Source organism: Gallus gallus, chromosome 5, assembly GCF_016699485.2.
Source record: "Gallus gallus isolate bGalGal1 chromosome 5, bGalGal1.mat.broiler.GRCg7b, whole genome shotgun sequence".
Classification (NCBI taxonomy): Eukaryota; Metazoa; Chordata; class Aves; order Galliformes; family Phasianidae; genus Gallus; species Gallus gallus.
In genome coordinates this window covers 30,276,854-30,300,642 of record NC_052536.1, presented here as the reverse complement: position 1 = coordinate 30,300,642, position 23,789 = coordinate 30,276,854, and the positions used below count along the sequence as shown (strand labels likewise).

The following is a 23,789-nucleotide window of genomic DNA, read 5'->3' as shown; positions in this document are numbered from 1 at the left end:
AAAATACACAACACAGATCTTTAGGCATATGATCTGGGTGCTTCAGCAACAATCTAGTCTCCCAGTGCATTTCCTGTGGGCTGTAGATAGAGAATCGTTGTTGGTGCCTCCTGTTTCTGTCTGCAAACGCTATCAGACTTCCATTCTTTATTGGATTCCTCACTATGTGTATATTCAAAGCTAGCTCAGTGAGATCCTTGTGCCCTGTAGGCAATCTAACTGTAGCAGTATGAAAGACTGACCGGTATGTATAATTTTATGGAAGAAAAGCAGCTGAGAAAGTTTATTAACTTATAACTGCTTCCTCTTCATATGTTCATGTGTATGTATGCATATCTGTGCATGTACTTGTGCATATGTACATGGCTACACGTGTATTTGTGAATGGCTGTATGGGTGCATGAAAGAGTAAAAACAAGGGCACTATGCAGATATTAGAAGATTAATTTAGCAACAGAAGAATTCCACAAAAAACACAGAGCACAATTCCTACAATGTGTTCTGCCTTGTACTTGCCTACATTTCCCATCTAGAATGAGTAAGTGGAAACACTTCATCAGCATCCCAGATCACAAGAGGAGCAGAATGCCTATCTACTGCCATGCATTTCATAAAGGGGAAGAAGCTGTTTGCTGTAGTGAAAATCAGATGAGGCTGAAGAGAAGCAATCCTGTCTCTTCCTCCCACACGCAGACAATTTACACCTGCACAGTTCAGCTGTGCTGAAGCACTTTAATCAGTCTCAGAAAATCAAGAGTATAATTTTAAATCCAGTTGTCCTCTTACACAATGGGGAGATTCAGGAATTTCATACTGTACACGTTGCAGCTTGAGTATGATGGAAAGAACTAAAAATAGCTTCTAAAATCTGATTAAATTTATGTATATTTGCAAATTGGATTTGGCCATTATATTAACAGAATACTGATATTTGTAGAGCAAATATGTACTTTATTATTTACCACGTAAGATTTAAAAAAATGTATATTTACAGAACAGAGAGAGTAAGAGGAAATATTTAAGACATTAGTATTATCCATGATTCCTTGACAACAAGGCAGGTTTTGTCCATACTTCTTGAGAAATGGCATTTCCTACAATAGCGCCCATGAAGAATAAGACCCTATTTTGCCAAGTGCTATGGAAACAGAATAATCTTAAAACCAGCCCTACCTCAAACAGTTTACAATCTAAGAAATGAGAGAAAGCAGATAGTAGGTGTTCGTTTAGTCTTTATGTCTTGCCTTGTATACTGGAACTGTAAAGAATTACATAAATTGTTGCTAGTTCTGATGCAGTTTTGTGATTTGCAGATTAAACTGAAACAGTAAGGATGGCTTCTGCCCTACTGTTCTGAGATGTTTGAACCTACAGGTCTGAATAAACCTGAAAAACTCCTTTCTCACAAAGTCTTTTGCCTTTCATAGTTTTGATTCAAAATTGGGTGGAAGGAGAGAGAATCTGCAGATCTTCTGATTGCTTTCAAACCAAATTCTACATTAAATCAAGCTTCAAACTTTGGTTCCGTTCTATACTTACTCTGAAAATTAATACTATCTATTTGCCCTTAAATGTTCTGAAATCATTAAAATGCTTCCATTTAAACACGTGAACTGCCAGCAAATGTTAGTGAGCTGTGGCAGCAGGGAGAATGCTGAAGGACTGAAATGGCTTTAAGGCCTTCAGGTGAGAGAATCAAGCCTGTCTCTAACACTTTGGTCTACAAAATACATTTTAAAATCTCATTAAAAAAAAAAAATTACATGTGGGAGCAGTGATGTCTGTGTCCAGCATTTGTTTCTCATCAAGTGCTGAAAGTAAAGCATGGAATTGGAAAGGGACCAAGTAGAGCTCCCCCAGCACCACCCTTGGGATGAGCATCATTTGTACCCCATGCATGTCACAGGTGGGTAGGGGACTACTGGCAGAGGAAAGTGCCCATCACAGAGATTGTGCGGAGAGAACTGGGTAACTAAGAGGGCTGGATTAACAGAAATTAAATTCAAAGGCAAAAAAAAATAAAAAAGGTTTGAACAATGAACAGAAGTTTTACTCCAAGATCTGACCTCTATATCTAGAAACAGCTCAGGAGGATAACTACATGAGTGCATTAACTGGATACAAATTATTCTGAGCTACTAACTTTCCATAACTGAAGAAAAAGAGAAATGCATTCATAGGCTGTACTGAAGATGCAGGAAGATTAATACCTTTAGTGCAGTGCACATCCCTAGCAGTACTTCATATGAAATATTCTGTGATTCATGTTCAAGAAGCATAAATTCAGGCTCAGGAAGATGCTGGGATGAGCTGTCTAACCCATCTTGGAGATGGAGAGCCTGTCATGTGGGAAGGGACAGAGAGATCATGGTTCATCCACGAGTATGGGGGCTTGTGTTAACAATGGTCTAGGAATGCCTCAAAGGGGAAAATCACTATTTAAGTGAGAGACGGTGTCTTGAGAACACGGATATAACCTGATCATAAATAACTTTAGGGTGGAAATTTGTATGTTTCCTCCTAATTAGGAAATGAAGATAGAGGTCAGTTCCTGCTGTGAGTGTGGAAGTGAATTACTCTAGGTAGTTGTAATACGAAATTGGGTACTATAGGAGAAAAAAATATGTAATGAGGCTGGTCATGTCAGCGCAGCTGCATAACTCAAATTAATGTCTCATATCTCAATACTCAGCATTGGCTTATTAAATGCAAAACTGAGTTTTTAAATGAAGGTAGTGTCTCACCAACTGGACTGAAACCTTTTAAAGTTATCAATATATCCAGCTCCCTTTGAATTCATGTAAAATATCTATGTTAAAACATTGGGACCCCAAGTATTTTTTTTTTCCCCAGTTATTGATGTGAGCCATGCTGTGATGGGATGACAGCCTTTTAGTCAGTAATCAAAAAAGGCTGTGATATTATTTCTAATAAGAGTGCTTTCCAGCCCCCCCTCCCCCCCAAGGGCAGTAGCTTAGTTCTTTCCTACTCAGTGTGTTTACCAGGCATTGTGTAAAGATCATCCGTGCAACTGTTGGTGTGTAACAAAATTTGTTAAGTTTTATTGTTTACATACAGAAGATTCTAAATATTCCCAGACAGCTGGTGAGCAGTTATTTTACTGGGAAATTAATTTTTCTGAATTACATTGAAAGTAACTAAGTTGGTTTTGTTTTGTTGCATTTTGCCACTAAATCCTTGTGCCTGTGATCATTGCACTAACAGCACCTGGTGAACTCCAGATGACTTCAAAATCTTTTTCATCTGTAGCTGTCTGTGACGCCTCAAAAGAATTAATTTATCCATTATGGACTAATTTCTTTTCTGATAACCTAATGAGAATGATGCAAAAAATACTCTCTGAGCCCACTCTTTTTCAGATGGATTTAGTGTCCTCTTTCTTTATCATTCAGCTCTCCTTGAGGTCTGCAAGTACCTTTTTATGGTTCACAAGTTGTTGTTGTAATCAACTTGGCTGCAGTCCCACAGTAAGCTGTGTGACTCAGTGACAGTTGCAATCCGTGCACCAGGAAGAAGACAAAGAACTGATACATTGGGAAGCTGCAGCCACGGATGAAAATGCTTGGAGAGCTTTTCACAAAGTCTATTGGTTGGAGAGCTTCAGATTAACCTGAGCTTTGAAGTGTTCAATATCATTATTAACTAATGTATGTAGCATCCAATGCTGCCAAGATCTATATTTAACAAGCATTAAGTTTCAATTAGATACGATATTGTTAATGTCCCACAATAAAAAGTTTCACTGCATTGCTGTGCACTGCAAGACTTTTATTCAGGAAACACCTAGGCATGTTTTAAGAGAGGCAGGAAGTTTTACTATTTAAAAGCCACAAGGCAGTCAAGGATGCACTTATCTTGACTCATTTGCTTAATTCTCAGAAATATCAGTGAGATTTCAATATGGGCCAGAAAGGAAATATTTTGATTTAAACATCTTCACTTATCATTCCAGAGCCTGATGTGTTCTCATGAAAACGAGAATATTCATTTCTCAAGTACCCTGCCTGGGACTTAAAGAATGCTTTGAAATCAGTGATGTTACTTCAACAGAAGGTATCTATCATTCTTTTGCCTATAAATGATAAAATCCCCTGATATGGATCTCTTTTGTAGATTCTTTCTAATTACTAACAAGCATTTTGGTAGTATTTATGTGATCCCCTTATAAGGATGATCCAGAATCTATAGAGGCTAAACTCTGTACGGAGGAGCTTAAACTAAGGTAAGATGTGGCCAATGTTCAGCAATTATACCTGTTCCACTCCTTCTTTGAAGAGAAATGTACAAAGCATCTGAGAACAAGGCAAATATACCCTGGATAGCTCCAACTTATGTAATAGCACTCCCACCTTCTCTGCCAGCAATTCATTGCTTCTTCATGAACAGCAATGTACTCAGAAGTCACCCACAATCACACATATGAATGTAGTCCCACTCATTTGCACATTCCTATAGCAATTCCTACAGTATTACCTTACATCGAGATGTTTTAAAATGAACTTTTAAGGAAGAATATAAAACATACATTTTAAATAGCCTTAGGTGCTCAGCAGACACATCAGTGAGGACAACGACATGTACTCATATCCTCAAGAGGCTTTGGTTACATAAAAATCGCCATATTGTCTCGGATTCGTTGTCCATTGAGTCTAGAATCCTGTTGGTGAAGGTGACAAGTACCAGATGCTTCAGAGGCAGGTGCAAGAAACCCCCATATTGAACACTTATGTAATAGAGAGGGTTCTTCCTAAAATCAGGCAGCCCGTGGGTGGCTTATGCTTCACAGCAGGAGAGTTTATAATGCCGCAAAATGTTTATCTTCATTATGTAACTGTGGATGTGATTACCCATCTATAGGCAGCCTGGGCAGAAAGTGCCACGGGGCTTTTAATAAACACTACTAATCAGGACCTTGTGTTATGTCTCAGCTCAGAGACGTTGGAACAGTTCAGGATCTGAGTGAGCTGAAAGAATTGTACCAATTTGCTAGGCTGATCATTCTTTAAATTATAGAAAGCGCTTGCAAAGGCTCATTCAGCCATCTCAACGCTGGATGTCTGCTCTCAGTCAGCCACTAACCGGAGATCCAGGCTTGTCCAACTGTTGCCATTTCACAGTGGTGAGTTCTTACACAGGCTGAGCTTGAACTGGGGAAGTAAGCCAGAGGACATTTTCCTTCAAAATCATCTCAGGAAAAAGAACAATCTCTCAGACAATTGGGATCAATGGTAGCCCAGATCTGAAGTAATATACAATTCAAAGATAACAGTCATAATCTCTATTACTTAAGAAAAGCAAGAGATTTATTTTTTTCCATAGAAGGATTGATTTGCTTCATTGTAAATAGGGAGGAACTGAAACATCCAGTATGAATACAAAACTCTTCTGTGGTGAGTGCTTGATTTTTAAATTATATCCTGTTTTAAATTCCAAGTCTCCTCCCTAAGTTAAAGCCTTTCCACAAGAGGCAGCATGCATTCGTAACAATTTAATTGAGTTTATTTGATGTTATAATCATGCCATTAGTTAATTTAGCACAGTTCTATGTGGGTCCTAGGAATAATGACACGTGCAGCTCGGTTGCTATACTGCTCTGCAGCACAAGCCAGGAGAAACTAAAAGAAACAAGTCCCACGCAGAAAGCTTCAAGTTTTAAGGTTCTTTAAATAAAAAGATGTCATTTAAATGGCAGCTAGGAGCACGGTGGAAGGAGATCCTAAAGTTATCAGGTGGTGGGGTGGTACAAAGCAAATGTTCTCTTTGCAGGGCTGGCATCGTGTGGTGTGTTTTCTGAAGTGAACAACACCTATGGCATTCACTTATGCTTGAGTTATCATTCCTTTCAGACCTTGCACATCTGTTTCTGGGTCTCTCTTTGGAAGCACTGGAAAGGAAAAGCTTGAAAGAAAGCACTCTTTCACAGGTATGTACCTGTTTGAATCTCTGAGACACCTTTAAAAATAGAGTGGGCATGTCCTATCGCATACTGAGAAGTGAGAGAAATGAGGGTGGGGTAAGTATTGTCCTCCCTTGGAAGCTGAGAGATTGAGGAAGCTCCTTCCTCATGGCTGAACATGCTGAGCAGCTGTGTAAATGCTCTCTGCCCATTTTGCTTAAAAAGAAACAGGTTTGCACTAACTCCCTTGGATGGTGGGTGGTTTAAACTAACCTCCCAGCTGTGCACTGAAATGAATTAAAGGTATATGTACAATTGACCATGGTGTCTGGGCTGAAAGACCTTCCACCACATCGCAGGCCCTCGTTCCATCGTGCTGTGCTGTTTGCACACAGACTGCTGGTGGCTGCGCAACACAGGAGTGTGGGCCTGGGAAAGGATCAGGAGTGCTGAGTGTGCAGTCTGCACCCAGCATCACACCACAGCTTCCCCCAGACGGCACACTGCTGCGCGTGGAGCAGAAATCTGCCTCTGTTTCCTATTTTATAGAAACTGAAATGACCGCAGTGGATCTGTCCCTAGCTGCTATCCAGCAGGCCCTGCTTTAATTTTAGAATATGTTTGGGACTTTCCCTTCTGAGGGTCTTCAGACCTGATTTTCTGGGTGAGTATTAGTAATAATGGTCCAAAAAAAGCCAAAAAGAAATATATGAAACATTCTATTAAGTTTGAAATGAAATTCTGAATAAGATGTGTGTGTTCTTCACAGAATATTTACTTTGTAATACAACCATTGATAATAAAAAAAAAAAACTGCAGTAGTTTTCAGTATACTTAGATTGTCTGTTTTCTTCCTTTATTTTCCTAATTTTTGCAATATTTTTCCTAGTTTCAAAGGAAAGGGTTGAAACTGTAGAGCTCTGGGAGTTGTCCCATTTGCCACATGTTGTGTATGTGTGCATTTTATATATATATATATATATATATATAATATAGACATTGGGGCTTAGCCTAGGTAGTGACAAGAATGCATCCAGTGCTGGTAGACTTGAGAAACAATAAAATAATGTCCTACTCCATAAATCCACCACTCCAGACTTCGAATCACCCGTCTTGGCCAGAAATCACTGTGGGAAAAGAAGAGGGAGATGGGGGAGGATGGAAGATGATATTCATCCATCTGTGCTCTCCTTTAGCATACTCGACCTTCCCACAGCTTTGGAGTGTGCTCTGAGAGGCCAAAAGTCTTCTGGCCTGAATTCTCCTCCTCTTAATTTTAACCTGCCAAATAATCTAAACTAGAAATATGCTTGCCTTAGGCTTTCTATGGAGTCAATGGAGAGAGAAAAGCATCTCCAGAAGATGACTCCGATATTCCACAGGCTCTGGTACTTGGCAAGGCCAGATGTGCTCCTCCCAGCTGGACAGCAGCAGGGAGCCAGGGAAGCCCCAGAAGCCCCAGCTGTGAGTGACAGCACATCAGGGAGCTCCTAGACAGGTGCGAGGGGCTCTCCTGCATGCATTGCAGTCACGATCACAGGCTACACAGAAACACACCAAAAGGAAAGCATCTATAGCGGAAAGAAGCACTCCTATCAGCCCTTGTACAAGAGAGCCATTTTCTCTCTGCCTTTACCTTTGCCTCAAAGAGTGACTTGGAACTAAGTGCTGCTGCTCATGTGTAAACAGAAATGGGAAACATGCATCCTCAACTGAAAGTGAAATGTGCTCTTCATTGTATTTTCTAATTTCTTCCTCTAAGCAAGGAAGCATTTCTTATTTTTATCCCACTTGATCCTGACTGCAGCATTCAGCTGCTGTGTTGCTATCAACAGCACAGTCCTGAGGCCCCAATTTCACTCATTTGACACACACAAGGGCTATGCTTCAGGCCAGCACAAATTAGTCCCAACAAAAGCAGTTATGCACTACCATTCTTTTCTCATCCCCCTCTGTGCTATCCCTTCCCTCAGGCAATGTTGGGTGTTTACCCACTCTGTGTTTAACTGCACCTCACGAAGGGCCAATCAGTTCTTATTTCCTACTCTTGCTTTAGCCTGAATGCATTCCCCTGTGCGGTTCACTGCTCAGCATACAGATCTATAGCTAGCACAGCCTATAACTAGTGTAATTTATGAAATGCTGATATTCTGTTGAGCTAGAGCCATCTACACTAAAATTTATAGATTTTATTCTAATGTAGTTTTGCATCTTGCTAGAAAACATCTTGGAGACAGTTGGATCAAGTATCATAGAACCACAGAATGACTTGGGTTGGAAGGGACCTAAAAGCCCACCCAGTTCCACCCCCCTGCCTTGGGCAGGGCTGCCACCCACCAGCTTAGGCTGCCCAGCGCCCCATCCAACCTGGCCTTGAATGCCTCCAGGGATGGGGCATCCACAGCCTCTCTGGGCAGCCTGTGCCTCAGTGCCTCACGGCCCTCTGACTAGAGAATTTCCACCTAATATTTAACCTAAATTTCCTCTCTTTTAGTTTGAAGCCATTCCCCTTTGTCCTATCGCTATCAGGTCGTATAGAAAGTTGGTCTCCCAGAAAAACACCATTTTATCCTCTATGCAGTAACAACATTCCTGATGAGAATTTAACAGCATCTGACTTTGCTGAAATACTGTTATAAACTAAATCAGCTCAGTTTCGTTAAATCCTTATTAGGACATTAAACCACCCAGCGTTTAACTCACACTCTGATTCTGAACTGAAACTCTCACAGAAAAGATTTCCTAATGACGTGTTACCATTTACTTCAAAATGGCAGAATGTCTATACTACTTCAGTTTTTTGTAAGCTCATCATTAGCATCTAGATGTGAGTGCAACTATCACTGTGTTTTGTAGAGGCAGATTTCAAAACTTTTACACGTAGGAGTTAAAACTTTAAGTAAGAATTGGTCATTTAAGTTCTGCAATGACCGACTGATCTAGATAGCATTACTGCCACTGATCCTATTATGGATTTTAAGATGTGAATGCCATGCCGATCAGAATTATGCAACTTAACCCTTGTAATACATCCTCTATATATAATTCTTCTGCCACAGATTTGTGGTCCACTACGTGGCACAAGCACTGCTGACCATCTGTTCCATTAGAGATGTCACAGACACAAGTGCAACCGTTTCAAGGAACGGTAAATAAGCACCCTGGACAGAACGTACACTGGTCCTTTGTTCAGCAGTAGCATAAGAGACATACTTCAGATCTGCTTAGTAAACGTATTTTCCAATACAGACTGGACTGCTGCCTCATCGTAAGTACTCCTGTTAACCACACATTTTTAAGGATAAGAGCTGATGAACTTGACATTTCTCATTTAAAAGTGTCTCTAGAACCAGGGCCAGAGAATATTTGCAGGTCCAAGGCCCACAGCTGTCAAAATGTCAAAGCAGAGCAATGGCTTTGAGGTATAAATTAGTTCTTGTAAGGTGCAACTAAAGATCTTTTCTTGAGCATATAGGGCTCAATTTCCATTCATAACTTCTAAACAGTCAAGTCTGTAACGACCAACTGCAGTCACAGAATGTATGTCTACCTGTTTGACTTTGTGTGACTCTTGAAGGAAGAAAAGTCTCAGAGCATGTGGCACTTACGACATGAAGTGGCAGTTTGTCTGAGGTTTCTGGATTGTGTCACCTGTGCCTGGTCTGCTTCTGCCCTGTTTGCATGGGCGGGGCTCAGACATACTTTTCAAATGAGCCACTGACAATGAAACACCTGATTTTCTGCTTCAAAACACAAAACGAGTAGGCTCTGAAACCGACTGCTGCCCAGCAAAACGCCACTCCACATCGGTGTTCTTTTATCTTCCCAATTTCAGCAGAGACAAAGAGGATTTCTGATTCAAGACATAAAGCAACAGGTTTTCTGTCTTCTTTGTGACATTCAGATAGAGACAGAAACTGCTTTTAAGACCTCTACTATGTGTACAGAGCCATGAGATCGTGTGCAGAAGCTGAAGACCTACAAGAGGTAAAGAAGCAGTGAGCTCTTCTCTACTTACCTCCTCCATGCAGATCCCCGAAAGTCATGCGGTTAATATCACATTTTCAGTTCATAAATGAATACATACTCTACTCTTAATGTAGACATTCTTAAAAGCTTTCATTATTTGTGCTAGATTACAAACGAGTTCCTTTTATTGAATCGTCATGGTGACAAGTGTTATTACAATAAATATATTTAAGGAATTTTAAAAAATGCAGCAGATTTCTCCATCTTTTTGTTATCATCATGTCTCTTTTTTCAGAGGTGTCTGAATAGAGCTGTATGACAAACAGAGTTGATTCCCGAGCGCTCCTGTACAGGCCATTATCTGCCCATCACAAGGCAGAAAGTACTCGAAAAGAATTCTTGCTGCTAGGTAGAGTAACATGATGTCCCCACAGCTGAGTTTCAAAACACATTTTTAGGGGGCAGGAGAGAAGTTCCTATATTCAAATCACACATTTGAATCACTGAGAATTGTAATATCGTGCAAAACTAGGTTTCTGGTATATTTTTAGTATTCAGATGAGATTGTGCCATGAATAACCGATCCATTTTTGACTGTACCATTTTAGGAAAAAAAATGTTTTTACTAAACAATTAGCAAATTTCCTCCAAAAGCTGCCCTGATAAGGAAGAGAGCATCACATGGCACGTTTGGGATGCGTGCAAACACGTGCCACGTGGGCCACTGAGCAGAGCGGCGTGACAGCAGCTTGCTATGATTGCTCCATCACGCTGATGGCAGAGCCCCTTTGGAGTTTGGAACAGGAACGTTACAGTGAACAGAAACCACCCATGCTTTCTTTTGCCTGGAAGACAAGATTATATAGACATACATATGCATGAAATGAGTTCTATTTAAAATGCTTTAATTTCTATGAACCTCCCCTCCAAAAAGAATTCCCCTCCAAAAAGAATTCCCCCCCCAAAAAAACCTGACGGGAACTTTCTCTTCACTTCAGCTTTTTCTCGTCCGGAAAAGTCTCTAGACATCATTCCAACGAACCGCCCCTCCGGCCCCGGCAGGGCTGCGCTCCCCGCCCCGCTGCCGGCGGTGCCCCGGGCGCTCCCCCCGCCTCCCCACCCCTCGGGGGCAGCAGCCCGCGGACGGCCGCGTGGGAACCGCTGCGTTTCCGCACAGGAAGGGGACAGCTCATCGCTGCTGTGCGGCAGCGGGGAGGGAATGAGCGGTTCCAGGAAAAACGGAACGGGGCTGGAGTTGGGAGAAGTGCCTCCGAAGTAGCGGATGCGCACTGTCAGCCCCAACCGCGCCGCTCCCCCGCTCTTACCTGCCCCGCTTCGAGCCTCTATCCCGCGGGCTCGGCGTAGGGGGATCCCGGCGGGGGCCCCCGCTCGGGGTACCCATCAGCCCCGCCGGCCCGGGCCCGCGCGGCGCCCCACTCAGCGCACGGCGATACGACGCGTATCCCTCCGCGGCGGCTCCCGGGAATGGCGTGAGGCAGCGCCGCGAGAACTACTTTGGGAGCGCCGAGCGGCCGCGGGGCTCGGGGAGAGCGCCGAGCCCGGCCGGGCAGCGGGAGGGGTGTAAGGGAGGAGTGTGCGGGGGGGCCGCCCGCTTCCCTCCGCCCCGCTCCCCTGCGGTTATTTTGGATCGCGCAGTGGCGGCGGAAGGAGCCCGAAGCCGACGCTTCCGCCCAGTTTTCCTGTGAGGGGGCGGCGGAGCGAGGAGCGCAGCGCCCAACTTCCCGCAGCCCTCCGCGGGTCGGGGGCTCTCCCTGCCGCACCCCCTCCCCGCACCGCACCGCCGTGACGCAGCCCCTCGCTGCCGGCCCTCCCCCCCCCCCCCCCCCCGGCCGCCTTAAAACGCCGCCCTCCCAACCCCCCCGCCGCCAGCCTCCTCCTCAGCACCGGCCCCCCTTCCCCTCCCCCCGTCGCCGGGCCGCGGCCGTCTGCAGGAATCCGGCGGAGAAGAGAGGGCGGGAGGAGGAGGAGGAGGAGGAGGAGGGCGGCAGCGCGGCGAGCGATGAGCGGCGGCGGGAGGACGGCGCGGCGCTGCGCCTGGCGGCGGGGAGCTGTGCCTGGGCGCCGCCGCGCCGCTCCCCAGTAACTGCGGGAGAGAGAGCGGAGCGCCGCGCCAGCGCTGCATCGCCGTCACCGCCATCCGCACGGATACGGCGGCTTCGTGCTTTTGCGAGACCCGGACCGCTCCGGCCCGGCTGCGGCTGGGGGCGGGCGGGGGGGAACAATGGTGAAGTTTCTGGTGAGTTCTGGCTGCGCCCCGGCCGCCCCGCTGCTGCTGCTCCGCCTCGGATCACGGTGAGGGGAAAATGAGCGAGGAGACGGCGGCTGCTAACACCGAGTAAGCCCCGCGCGTGTGCGTGTGCGCGGACGGGGGCGCGGGTCGGTGCGCGGGGCCGTGGCGGTGTCGCCCCTTGGCGGCGGGGCCGGGCCGGGCTGCGGAGCGCGGCGCTCGGCGGCGTTCCGCATGGAAACGGGCGTGTGGGAGCTCCATCCTGCAGGAAACTGCTCCTGAATGTTAATTGGATGAGTCAGTCCGTGTAAATACGGCTTAAACCTGCCCCGGAGCCCTGCTTTTTCTTCTTTCCTTTTTTTTTTTTTTTTTTTCCCTTTTTTTTCCCTTCCTTTTTTTTTTCTGTCTTTTTTTTTTTTTTTTTTTTTAAATGAGGACTTGGGACTTCTTTCTTTTTTTAAGAGAGGCAGGGGGCAGCTCAGGGATCTCAGTGTTTTGAACGTGTCGGGGTTGGAGGAGACCTAGAGCAGAATGCGTGGACGTGCGGCTGCAGCCCAGCGCATGTAACGTCTTAAAAAATACTACTAATAAAAAAAAAGAAAGACGAATCTTTGGGGCAGGAAGAGGGGACGAACGTAGGGCAGAGAACACGGGAGTCCCTCAGGGCGGTGAAACGCAATCGCGGGGCGTTCTGAAACTTCTTTTATCGCAAGAAAGTTCGGGTGCCCGCGGAGCTTCGGGCCGACGGCCCCGCGCTCGGCCGCTGCCACCCCCCCCTGGGCCGTGCGGGCACCGCTGGGCGCCGCGGGTCGTCGGGGAGCTGCGGGGCGCAGCTGCCACCCGGGCAGGAGAGCGCGGGAGCCGCCCCGCAGCGCTGCCCGGCGCGGAGCCGCGCGGCCCGGGCCCGCGGCGCCCCGCCGAGCCGCGGGGGCCGGGCCGGGAGCGGGGCCGGGGCGGGCCGCGGCGCTGCGGTGTCAGCGGGGCCGGGGCTGGAGTCGGAGCCGCCGCCATGTTTTCTTTTTTTGTGAATCGCTCTCATTTGCATACCACAATCTCCATTCATAAAAAAAACAACGCCATCCGACCTGCCGGCCGGGCCCGCCGGCTTCGCGGCCGTCCGCCCCTCGGGGCGCGCGGGGCCGGGTGCGGGGCGCGGCGGAGAGGGCCCGCGGGCAGGCTGCGGCCGGGGCCGCTCGGGAGCCGCGCGTCGCCGTGCGGTGCCGCGCTTGTTGACACGGTTATGTGGGAAATATCAGCCGGGGAGGTGCTGGGAGCACGTGATCGCTCCATTCATAAAGTACCTGGCCGTCCATTCAGGCGCGGTGCCTGCACGCCGCGCGCTGCCGGGCGGCCCGCGGGACGGGCGCGGCGACGGCGCGGGGGTCTGGGCGGGGCGGGGCGGCCCCCGGCCGCGGGTACGGAGGGGGCCGCCGCCGGGCCGGGGTTGAGCTGAGGTTCGTGCTCGGTTCGTTCATACGAAGCGGCGTTGGTTCAGAAAATGCCTCTCGCGGCACAGGCGCACATCGCGGCACGGAAGGGTTTATTCAGAAAACGTCAGCGTGTTTCCCCCTGCCGAAAACGTTGGCTCAAAAATAAAATAACGGAGATCGAATCCACTCGTGCGAACGCGTTTTCCAAGCGGTGCCTTAATCGCTTCTCGGTGCTCGTTGCTGACCGACGCTCGTATCTGCGCGGTGCCGGCGGGCAGGGGAAGGCGAGCGGCCGTCGCAGTGGCGCTGGGAGCCCCGGCCAGGCGGGCCGTACCGGCACTGCGGATCGGCGCGGGCCGCCGCTCGGGGGGTGTATGGCAGTGCGGGCGGCAGCGCTTCTGCTCAGCCTGCGCCTATCACCTCCGAGGTACCACAATAACAGAAACGTTCTAACGCGGCGTCGGCTGTTGCAAGGTCGAAATGCTAACTTTGGTTTTAAATATTTCGAAATCTTCCTTACAAAAGGAGGGGGGGGGGGGAAAGAGGACTGAAATGCAGCGATGCAGGACTACTGAAGCAGCCACCGTGACTGTTCGGTGCGACTGCTCTGCGGTTGCCAGTGCTAAAATGGAGCTGCTCGTTGTTCGTGCATACACCGTTTCATTACCTCGACAAATTACACGGAGGTGATCCTTAATTATCCACTTGTGGGGTGGAGGAGGCTCTGTCGCTGGTGGAAGTGGGAGAATACCGGAAGGCTTACTGAGTGTTACTTGGAATAAGAGGAGCGAGCCCTCATGTAACGTTCAGTCCGAGTTCATTTGGCGTTGCTTGCAGCTCAACGCACATAACCTAACGATACGTTAGCAGCAGCAGTGCTTTTTCTCGCACAGTGGATATTTTTACTTCCTAGAATGTCACAAGCATTCTAACTTGGGGGGGGGGTTGAAATACGTACGTATATATATTTCCCTCATTTGCAGTTCTGACAGCAGCTCTGGCAGGGCCGGAGTCGTTCCTCTCTGCTGATTGTGCACACAGCACTGGAGTGCTGCTGTGAATGACTGGGAAACAGGATTGAGATTCGAAATCATTTGTGAAAATAGGGCAGATCTACACGCTGAAGTACATCGTATATTAGACGATCTGCACTTAATTTTATTCTAATTGATATCATCAATGGCCTTGAATTCATTAACAAACCTCACTGCATGTAAGGGCGAATACGGGTACTTGGCAGCGTTTTTGGTGTCATCATGGCTACCAGCAATATCCCAGTAATTGAGCATTATGCTGTGTTTACAAAGCTTCATTTTATGGAGTACGACATAAAGGTTTGTGGTGCCTGGAGTCAATAATATTAAATTCTTTTAAACTGTAACGTGTGGTGCAGAAGATTAATTAAAAAGCTGCATTAAGGACTATTAGGTTTCCCGTCAGTCATGAGCACGTGTCAGGCAGCCTTCTAAAATCCTGACTGCCACAGCTGGATTTTTTTTTTGTAGTGATTTTTTGACTGCTCTTGTAAAGATTTCACTGCATTTGTCAGTTAGACATTAGTTAAATGAGGGTATTTCTGTACCTTTCCAGATCCGTTTCTGTATTACTTCTTTTTCCTCTCGGTGCTGTTGTGTGGTCAGTGAGAACACAATGCAGCGCTCACGAATGCTCTTAGTTTTCAAATGAAGGAATTAGTGGGACGTGTGGCCTCGTGGGTCAATCTGCTGTTCATGCAACTTAACATAATAATGTCAGAGCATGCAGGTCAGCAAGCACTGTACAGAATTCCCGATCTGATGGCAGATTTTAGTGCTGTCTGGAAATGCTTCTGAGTTTCAGTGTTGTTACCCAACAGAAGAAGTGCTGCGTTATGTAGTGCCTGTTGAGCGGGGATGAATGATGACAGGATTAAGATGGAGTCTGAGTTGCTCTATTGAGAAGCGGGATCGCTGCTTCCCTGCTTGTTTACTTTCCTCTGTGTTGCAGGTGGCCCCTTTCTCTTTGAGGGAATGGCACTGCTCTGGATTTATATTTTGAGGGCACTTTTACAGATTCAGGCTGTCATACTGTTTTGCTCCACCAGCACAGGCATTCTTGTGGTCATTTTCCTAGGTAATTTGACTTAGGAGATTATAAATTAAAGAAGCACCGAGTCTAAGTTAGAGCTGTGCACTTAACCATTTCTAGGTTGTGACGGACTAAACAGCCTCGGGTGCTGTTGATTTGAAAGCAAAGGTGAACTACGTTTTTTAAAACACAGTATTTGCTATATTCATATATCTTCCCTGAATATTAATGAGGATACTGCTTCATGGGGGCTTCAGAATTTCTTACAGTCGAAGTCCAAATGCTGGACAGTGAATATGAGATCCTATCTGAGAAAGCGAAGCCAACTAGTTTGTTTTCAGTAGTTCTGGGAGGATTTTAACACGTTTCAGGAGGCTGATTTTACTTCTGCTATTGAGGACGAGCATAAGCTTCAGAAATTTTCTTCCCTTTATGTAAGGAATTTGCATTGTTTTTTTTCTTAAGGGGGGGTAATTTGTTTTGAAAGCAGTCAATTAATTAATTATGATGGAATCATTACAATTCAGCTGTAGACTGAGGCAATGGCTCTGTGTTTAGAGTCCCAGGGAGGCTTTTCCAGTTCTGTGAACGGCTTCTTGCTGTCTCCTGGGCTCTGTGCTACGCTGTACTATTCTGAAGGTGAAACTGAATTTACATATTACATAATCTTCAAGTCAGTAATGTTTTTTTTCTTTTTTTAAAAGGTTCACCTTAACAACGTTTCTTGAGTACTGTACTACTGCAGAAAAATACCTTTTGGCTGTTTCAGTATAACTGGAGCCAGCGTTAACATTTGAATTTAAAAAGGACATTTTTTTTTTTCCCCTGTTTGTTTAAAATCTGATGTGCTTGAACTGTTAAAAAGGCAGTGACGACATCAGTGCGTGCTTCAGAAGTAAAGAGCTTTCTTGAAAGGAATATATCTTGACAGGATCAGAAGTCACAGGATTAAAGCTGAGGGCATTCCTGGTGTTCTTAGGCTAACTTTTTATATTTGTTATTTAGCCTGTCTTGTGAGTATTTGGAAAAAAATCATATGCGTTGGTGATGACTTGATGGGATACAGCGAACAGCAGAAACAAAAAGCTGTTGAGAACGTTGCTGTGAGTTGAAAAGGGAGACACGGGAAATACTTTGTCGGTTTTGGTTTTCACTGCTTTGATTCAAAAACAAAATCAAAACTCAACCCTGTGGTACAGCATCTGCCCTGCTGTCTGAAACCTCGTTGCTTTGATGCTGAAACATATGCTTTCTCCCTCTTACTATTCTTTCCCGATTGAACCGGTTGCAGTTTCCTTCAAGGACTTGGAGAGCTTGCTGGCAGTTGCCATGTTGCTGAGGTTCCCGGTTTCTTTATGGGTGTTTACAAAATGAACCATCTTTGGCTGTTTCCTCTCTGTTCTCATGTTCAGCATTTAAGCAAACAAATTTTAAATAGCAAAGCTCGCACAGCTACCGTACCGCTGGAAGTGGTTGCAAACAAAAATTGCATGGATTCACCATGGTTCCTCAAAACCTTCTCCTTTTTTTTTTCTTTTTTTTAATTTTTTTTTTCCCAGTTCAAAATAATCATTACTTTATCTGAAAGCACTTCTGGTGGCAAAGTATTTGTTTCGTTACTGGTGATTGTATAAAGGCATTGAGTTTTAATTTGAGATATTTGTACTGTGTTTGCCACGTTTTTTCTTATGTCCTGACACCTTGTTAGAGGTCTTGGCTTTTCAGCAGAAATAGTTTTCATCACTGCGTCTTATTTAAGGAGGGAACCGGGTGCTTTTTTATGTATGCCGTATTAATAAATATTTCTAGACTTAAGGCAATCTATATTCTTGTTAAACTTTTCCTACATTAGATCAGAGAAGAGGTATTCAACTCATGGTTGAAGTATGATTCCATGAATTCTCTTGACTGATACTGTTCCACATAGGTTTTTCGTACAAGATGCAGTGTTGCATCATATAGGGTAACGTATTTTGTGGTATATGGTAGGTACCAGGGTAATAAACGTGCTGTCTCTCCTGCTCATTGAGTAGTGTCTGTAATAGAGCTCAGTCTCCAAGGCTGTGGTAGTTTTGAGCAGCACTCGTTTGTGTTGAAGAGCCAAACAAGCATGTTATGTGCATTTGTTCTCACATCTTTTCCAGTTTATCTTTTTCATAATGCTCATGCAAGTATCTCTGATACCAGTCTGCTGAGAGAATACGTATGCATTTATGTTCACTGTATTATATTCACCATTCTTTCTGCAACAAGAAAATATTTTTTCAAAAGGAAACAGCAAATCTTCAGATATGCTTAGGGGCAGAAAATGTGCATTTGAGTGTTTTCAGTAGTAAAATTAAGTATAAATGTTCCTCTAATTAAATAATAGCAGACTTGCTACGCATAATTGCAGGCCAGAATTCCCACTGCTCCAGATAAAGCAGGCACAAATAAAATCCCAATGTAATCCTGATAAATGCAGCTATGTGTGCAAGGAGCTCACACATTGTTGTCTCCAATAATTCAGTGTTTTGCTATGGCAGTGTGCGCTATCAGGGAAAGTGTGCTCCGTTCAGCATTACTGAGTGATACCAAACTTGTATGGATTAGAACATACTTTTCTAGTATGTGCTCTACAAGAATTCCCCAAACATATACTGTCAGAACAGTTAAACCATGTTTAAAGATGAGGTCGTAAAGATTTTTTTTTTTCCTCCAGGTGTAGTGTGCTTAAGAAATGTGACCACTGCTGCATGTGGTATTTTTGTGAGGTGAGGAAGTCCTGTAATCTGTGCTCCTACCATGAGTCAAACATTTCACCTGCTTAGAAGCCTGGCAGACATGGGAGCCCGCATTGGCTTGAATGGTTTGTGAGAGCAGGCTGTGTTTAAGTCTATGGAACGAGCTGTCTCTTTTCTCTCTTCAAAAATTAACTCTAGAAAAACAGTACCAAATAACTAGGCCTTCTCCAAGAATATTTGACAACTGTTGCCAGTTGCTCTTTTTCTTTGACTTGCCCTGACAAGTTGTGACACTGACAGAAGTTTGTCAAAGCAAAAATGAAACTGGCTTATTTCAGTTTTAGTGAAGTCGAACGCTGTCAATAAACAAGTGTAATGACAAGAAGTATTAAGAATGTCATTAATAAAACAAATACTGAAAACTTGGGTGCATTTTGTTAAAAACTACAGCTGAAACTGGCTGTCTTCCCTAATTAAGGGCAGAATTGGCAAGATAGATCTCTTGGTGAGGACTCCTGCCTGCAATTTTTTTTCTTTCAGAATCATAAAATCACTCAGGTTGGAAAAGACCTCAAAGATCATCAAGTCCAACCACAACCTAACCATACTACCCTAACAACCCTCCGCTAAATCATGTCCCTGAGCATCACATCCAAATGGTTTTTAAACACATCCAGGGGTGGTGACTCAACCATCTCCCTAGGGAGCCTATTCCAGTGCTTTACAGCCCTTTCTTAAAGAAGTTCTCCTGATATCCTGAAGCTGTGCAGAAGAGTTTTGGTGAGGTGGTATAAACCTTGAGGGCAAAAGTGACTTCTCTCTTTAACCTTTTGAAAGGATTAAATACTTCTAGTGAAAGGTGGGAGCACAGGGCCTGCTCTGATGTAGGGGTGTTTACATGGCTTCCTAGAAACTTCTTTGCTGGTGACATTCTGCAAAGCCTGGTGCTCCAGGTGTTTCTCTTCCTGTACATGCCATGCTTCCTCCATGTCCCAGAACACTGCCTTAATGTGAAATGTGTGATCAAGGCCGACACGTTCTGAGCCTGAACAGGGGCGTGGTTTTGAAAAGTGTAAAGAAACTATTTGGGATTGAGCGTTCAGTCCTATACATCTAAAATGGGAAATGGTGGTTTTTGTCTAAGTGGTGGTCCTCGTGTACCAAAATTGTAAGTTTATAAGCACTAGTTCCTGTTGCTAATCCCTGCTCTCTTTCTCCATTTAAGACCAAGACAAATTGGAGATTTTGTAGCAGGGTAGATTCACAGTATCATGTTGGTGCCCTGGTCAGGGGGCAGTGATCTATCTTTTTACAGGGATCATCTGTAGTGTGTGTAGTGTGGGGGCTTCTGATCTGCTCTGCTGATGTCATACCAAAAAAAAAAAAAAAAAGTGTTTTTTCTGTCTCTTTAATTTTGCAAGATTAAAAAAATCTGTAATGAGTCCTGGTTCCACTGTTATATAATGAGTGTGCCAAGAGAATGCAGAGTTGCACAGTCTCAAGAATTTTCAAGCTTCAGAGCAGAGACTGCAATTCTAATCTGTGTGGCTGAGGGGTATGAATTTTGATTGTTCTGATACTGAGGCAGAGCCGGCACCATAATCAAATTGCCTGGGTTCCATTCTCAAGGCTTCAATGCTAGGAAGCACCCATTTTCTCTGTTTTCAGCTCCTTGCTTCATTTGCTGCCCCTCCTGTGCCAGGAGTGAGGCCTGCATCCTCTGGCCGTGTACAAGTGGTTCTGTGTCATTGAGGACTCCATCCAGATAACGGTGTAAATCCCATAACTGCTATCACTGAAATATAAAGGAGCGCTATTCTAAAAAGCTTGTTAGATTTTTGTCTGTTTCTGCACTTCTGCTTGTTTTACTCCTTTAAATTTTCAAACTTCAGCTATTGGATTATTTCAGATGTTTGTAATGCTGCTGCAATTTTTTTCCAGTCATATTATGTGGAGTTTCTTGTACTGGTCTGACAGTCTGATTCTCTTCATCTGAAAGTTAATCTGTTTTCCTCCCTCCTTCTCATTTGGAAGCTCTCTGAGAAGTTACTTGAAGCAGTGATAGATCTGTTGAACTTGCTTTAGCTTTAGTGCTCCTGAGTCAGTACTGACTCGTGCTAAGAGAAGCCATGATGCCATCAGCCCTGTGCACATCAGTCAGAGTGCCGTCAGGCTGTTGTCACACACAGGTGTTTGTGCCGTGGGACAGCCCCCACATAGCATGGTGGAGAAGGCCCAGGGTTCATCCCTGTCTCAGCGTGAGGCCTGCCGCAGAACTCAGCATTCTCGTGCAAAGTACTTGCAGCTCTTCTTGAAACGTAAGTGCAGTAGGGCTTCTAAGCGTCCTGACTAAATCTTGCTTCATCTTCTTTCTGGCTCTAGAAACTTCAGGAAGTGTGCAGCCACTGCTCAGTGTTGAGCTGATCTCTAGTGCAGTAGCTTCATGTGCTGTGTTTGTGCAGAACAGTTCTGGCTCAAAATATCTTGTCTGAGCTGTGTTTGGCTTGAAACATCTTTCCCAGAGCCCCCATACGCACCTTAGCATGTACGTGCTTTGTTTCTATGGTGACGGGGAAGCATGGTGCGTGTTGGCAGCCCCGTGTTAGGTAATGGAGGACTTGTAGAAAGTGAGTAGTTATGAGGGGTGCAAAAATAGGGCCACGGCCATGCTTGCACCCCCAGTGCCTAGCTGCCCAGGTCTGGCTTTGAGGGTAGGCCTGGCTCTGCTTGGGGTTGTCTGAGGGTGTGGGCACCTCTGGGAATTGATCCCAGAGGAAGCTGAAGGTGTTGCCTTACCGTATCCTCTGAAGTATCTTGTGCCATGCATGAATGGGGAGCGTGTACATGTTTGTTTCCCTAAAGGAAGGCAGAAAACACAATCTCTTCATTTTAGTAGTTGTAATCTGCATGAGAGCCTGTCTATCAGCCAAAATTATTCCAGAATAAGACGTTAGTCGTTATTCTAGAATAAGTCATGAATTGCTGTTGTTCAGTATAGTGTTATTTCCTGTTAGAATACTTTTATTCTTCTGGAATAAGTTGGGTTAGGAAGCAGAAAACTCATAAGCTTGATGATTGAAGGAGAGGAGCTTTTCAGGTCCTTCCCCTCAAGTCTTTCCTTCTCTGCCATACCTCTTCAAACTCGAGGGTTATGGTTTGCTTGTTTGCTTTTCTTGCATTACATATTTTGTTACTTGTTTGTTTAATTTTCTCCTTAAAGTGGCGTATTTTTCTGTTTTCTGAAGTGCTTTGGCTTTTAAAGAGACCCTTCCTTTAAGTGGCGTGTTTCATTTTGATCTGTTTGGCTTTGTTGTTGTTTTTTTTTTCTTTTTGCATGAAAGCATTTTTCTGAGCTACCATTCTTAAGCAACTTATCCAGAAAAGCTTTTCCAAAACAGAAGACACCAGATCTCTTCAGCATTTTCAGCATGTCTCTTTTAAGACATTTTGACTTACCCACTTAGCACGTCTTAATACCAGGGTATTCTACTCGGGCTTTGTTTGCCCTTTATTGCGGTAGTGTTAACAAGCAACCTGTTTTGTTTTTTTGGTGGTTTTTTGGTCACTCTGGACAATAAAAACATAACCCAAATAAAAACATGCATCTATTTTTTTTGTAGGAAGACAGAATGCTTCCCATGGGCTATAAGTTCATCCTCCTTTCAGCAGTGGAAATAGAAGTCACCACATGATGTTTAAAATCTGCATTGTGACCTCTCCATTACAGAAAATTCAACTAAACTTTTCCATGTTTTTGAAGTTGTTGAATAATTCTTCATAAAGTAAAATTAGAATTGCAGCTTCTTGTCTGAATAAAATCTTTAGATTAGATTTCTGGAATAACTAGGAAGAGATTTACTGATTCTGCTAGTGTTTCAGCTGGTTTTTAGGTCTGAACGATTTGTCTCGGAGGTACAGGATTGGCTTTTCTGTTTTTTGGCATATTTGTGCTGCAAGAGCTTGATCCTCACGGTTGAAGATAAAAGGGGAAGTAAAAGTTTTAACTACTGCTTGGTCTTCATGTTCCTCCCAACTTGGGTGAGGGAACAATGAGCTTTGATTGATGTACCATCCCACATAAGGAACAACGATCCAAATCTCTGCCATGTGCTTCAGGAAGAGATTATTTCAGTAGAGGAGCTGCAAGAGAGATCCTCTTTAACTTCTGCATGACAAACGAAGAAACGAGTGTCACTTCTCAAGAGCCAAAGTGATTTTGGCCAACTTTTCTGAGATAGCTTGTTTGTAAGGCAGTTACAGGCATATTTGGGAGTGGGAGCTAAGTACTGTTAAAACTCTTAAAACATTTTAATGAGATGTTTAAATCATTTATATAGGTAAAAGATTATTCTGTCTAAATTATTATACTTTTGATTATCTTTTATTTGCTGAAATGTAGGAATTGCCAGATAGGACACATCAAACCACTGCCTAAGCATTAAACTGCGTTTCATAGATAGTGTTAGTTTTGTTTCTCCGTTCAGAGTTGAGAAATACTGCTTGTCTCGAACAAGGAAAAGGCAATTCCAGTAATAATAACACATCTGTGATTCACGTCAGTTTAACTTAATTCTCAAGTTTCGGCGTCCAGGATACAAAGAAGTAATTCACTATTTCAAAGCCTAAAGTAAAAAATTACGAGTGTAAATATTTGATAAAACAGTACAAAAAATGCAAGGAGGCAGTGTACCTTAAGTAAACATTACTAAAACATTCACTGTGAGGTTACATCCTGGGGCAGATCAGTGTGTTCAGCTTACCAGCCTTGTTACCACTTGGTTACCAGCCAGTGCTAATTTTCCTTTCATTAGGAAAAACAAGTAGTTATGTATGTAAAAAAAGATTAAAATTTTCTTGATTGTTAATGTAAATTAGGATTGAAATAACAGTGTAAATTGCTACAGCTTAAATCTGTTTTTCATCTGCTGATAACTTCTGGGTATAGTTATCTTTGCTTTCTGAAGTGCCTATGGCATTTTGGACGCCACAGCCAGAAAAGAAACCAGCTCCAGTCAGTGCCTTCAGTGGTATTGGAGCATCTTCCGTGCCTTTACTCTTGTTTTCTGCATTTTTTTTTTCTTGTCTCAGTTATGCTTTCTCCACTGTAAAAATGAGTAGCTGTAACTGTCATTTCCCAATTTTAACGTAGAAATACATGGACTGAGCTGTGTTTGGTGATAGATTTTTTTTTTTAATATATTCCCTTATTTTTCTATATAATCAAAAGGTGTATTTTATTCCCAATAAGTGTAGTCTTTTCAGTTAAATTGAAAGATGTTGTTTATGCTTTTTTCTTTGACCAGGAAAATCAGTTTTGTTCTACCACATTTTCAGCAGGATGCAAATTTCATTGTCTTTATTTACACTGGAAGGTTACGTTCTTTGGAAGATTTTTGCTTTCCTCTGCATTGAGTTTTTACTACAGCTCAGTAAGT

General features: G+C 44.2%; 1 protein-coding gene and 1 long non-coding RNA gene across 4 annotated transcripts in view; one reads left to right on the top strand and one right to left on the bottom strand.

Annotated features, from left to right (window-relative positions):
- Positions 1–10,017: 10,017 nt before the first annotated feature.
- On the bottom strand, positions 10,018–11,441 carry LOC112532485. The gene is made up of 2 exons (XR_003075321.3): positions 11,212–11,441; positions 10,018–10,731 (listed from the first exon to the last, which is right to left on the bottom strand). It is a non-coding gene; the product is annotated as an uncharacterized LOC112532485 (long non-coding RNA).
- A 449-nt stretch (positions 11,442–11,890) lies between these two features.
- Positions 11,891–23,789, top strand: part of SPRED1 (sprouty related EVH1 domain containing 1) — a 54,913-nt gene continuing 43,014 nt past the window's right edge. For 2 of the 3 annotated variants that reach the window (NM_001199709.2, XM_015287345.4), the window contains exon 1: positions 11,891–12,242. In NM_001199709.2, coding sequence (NP_001186638.1) covers positions 12,211–12,242 — 32 coding nt within the window. In that variant the 5' untranslated portion in view covers positions 11,891–12,210. Of the gene's footprint in view, positions 12,243–13,262; positions 23,784–23,789 lie in introns of those variants that run through there. The other variant, XM_046941739.1, reaches the window with a different exon arrangement.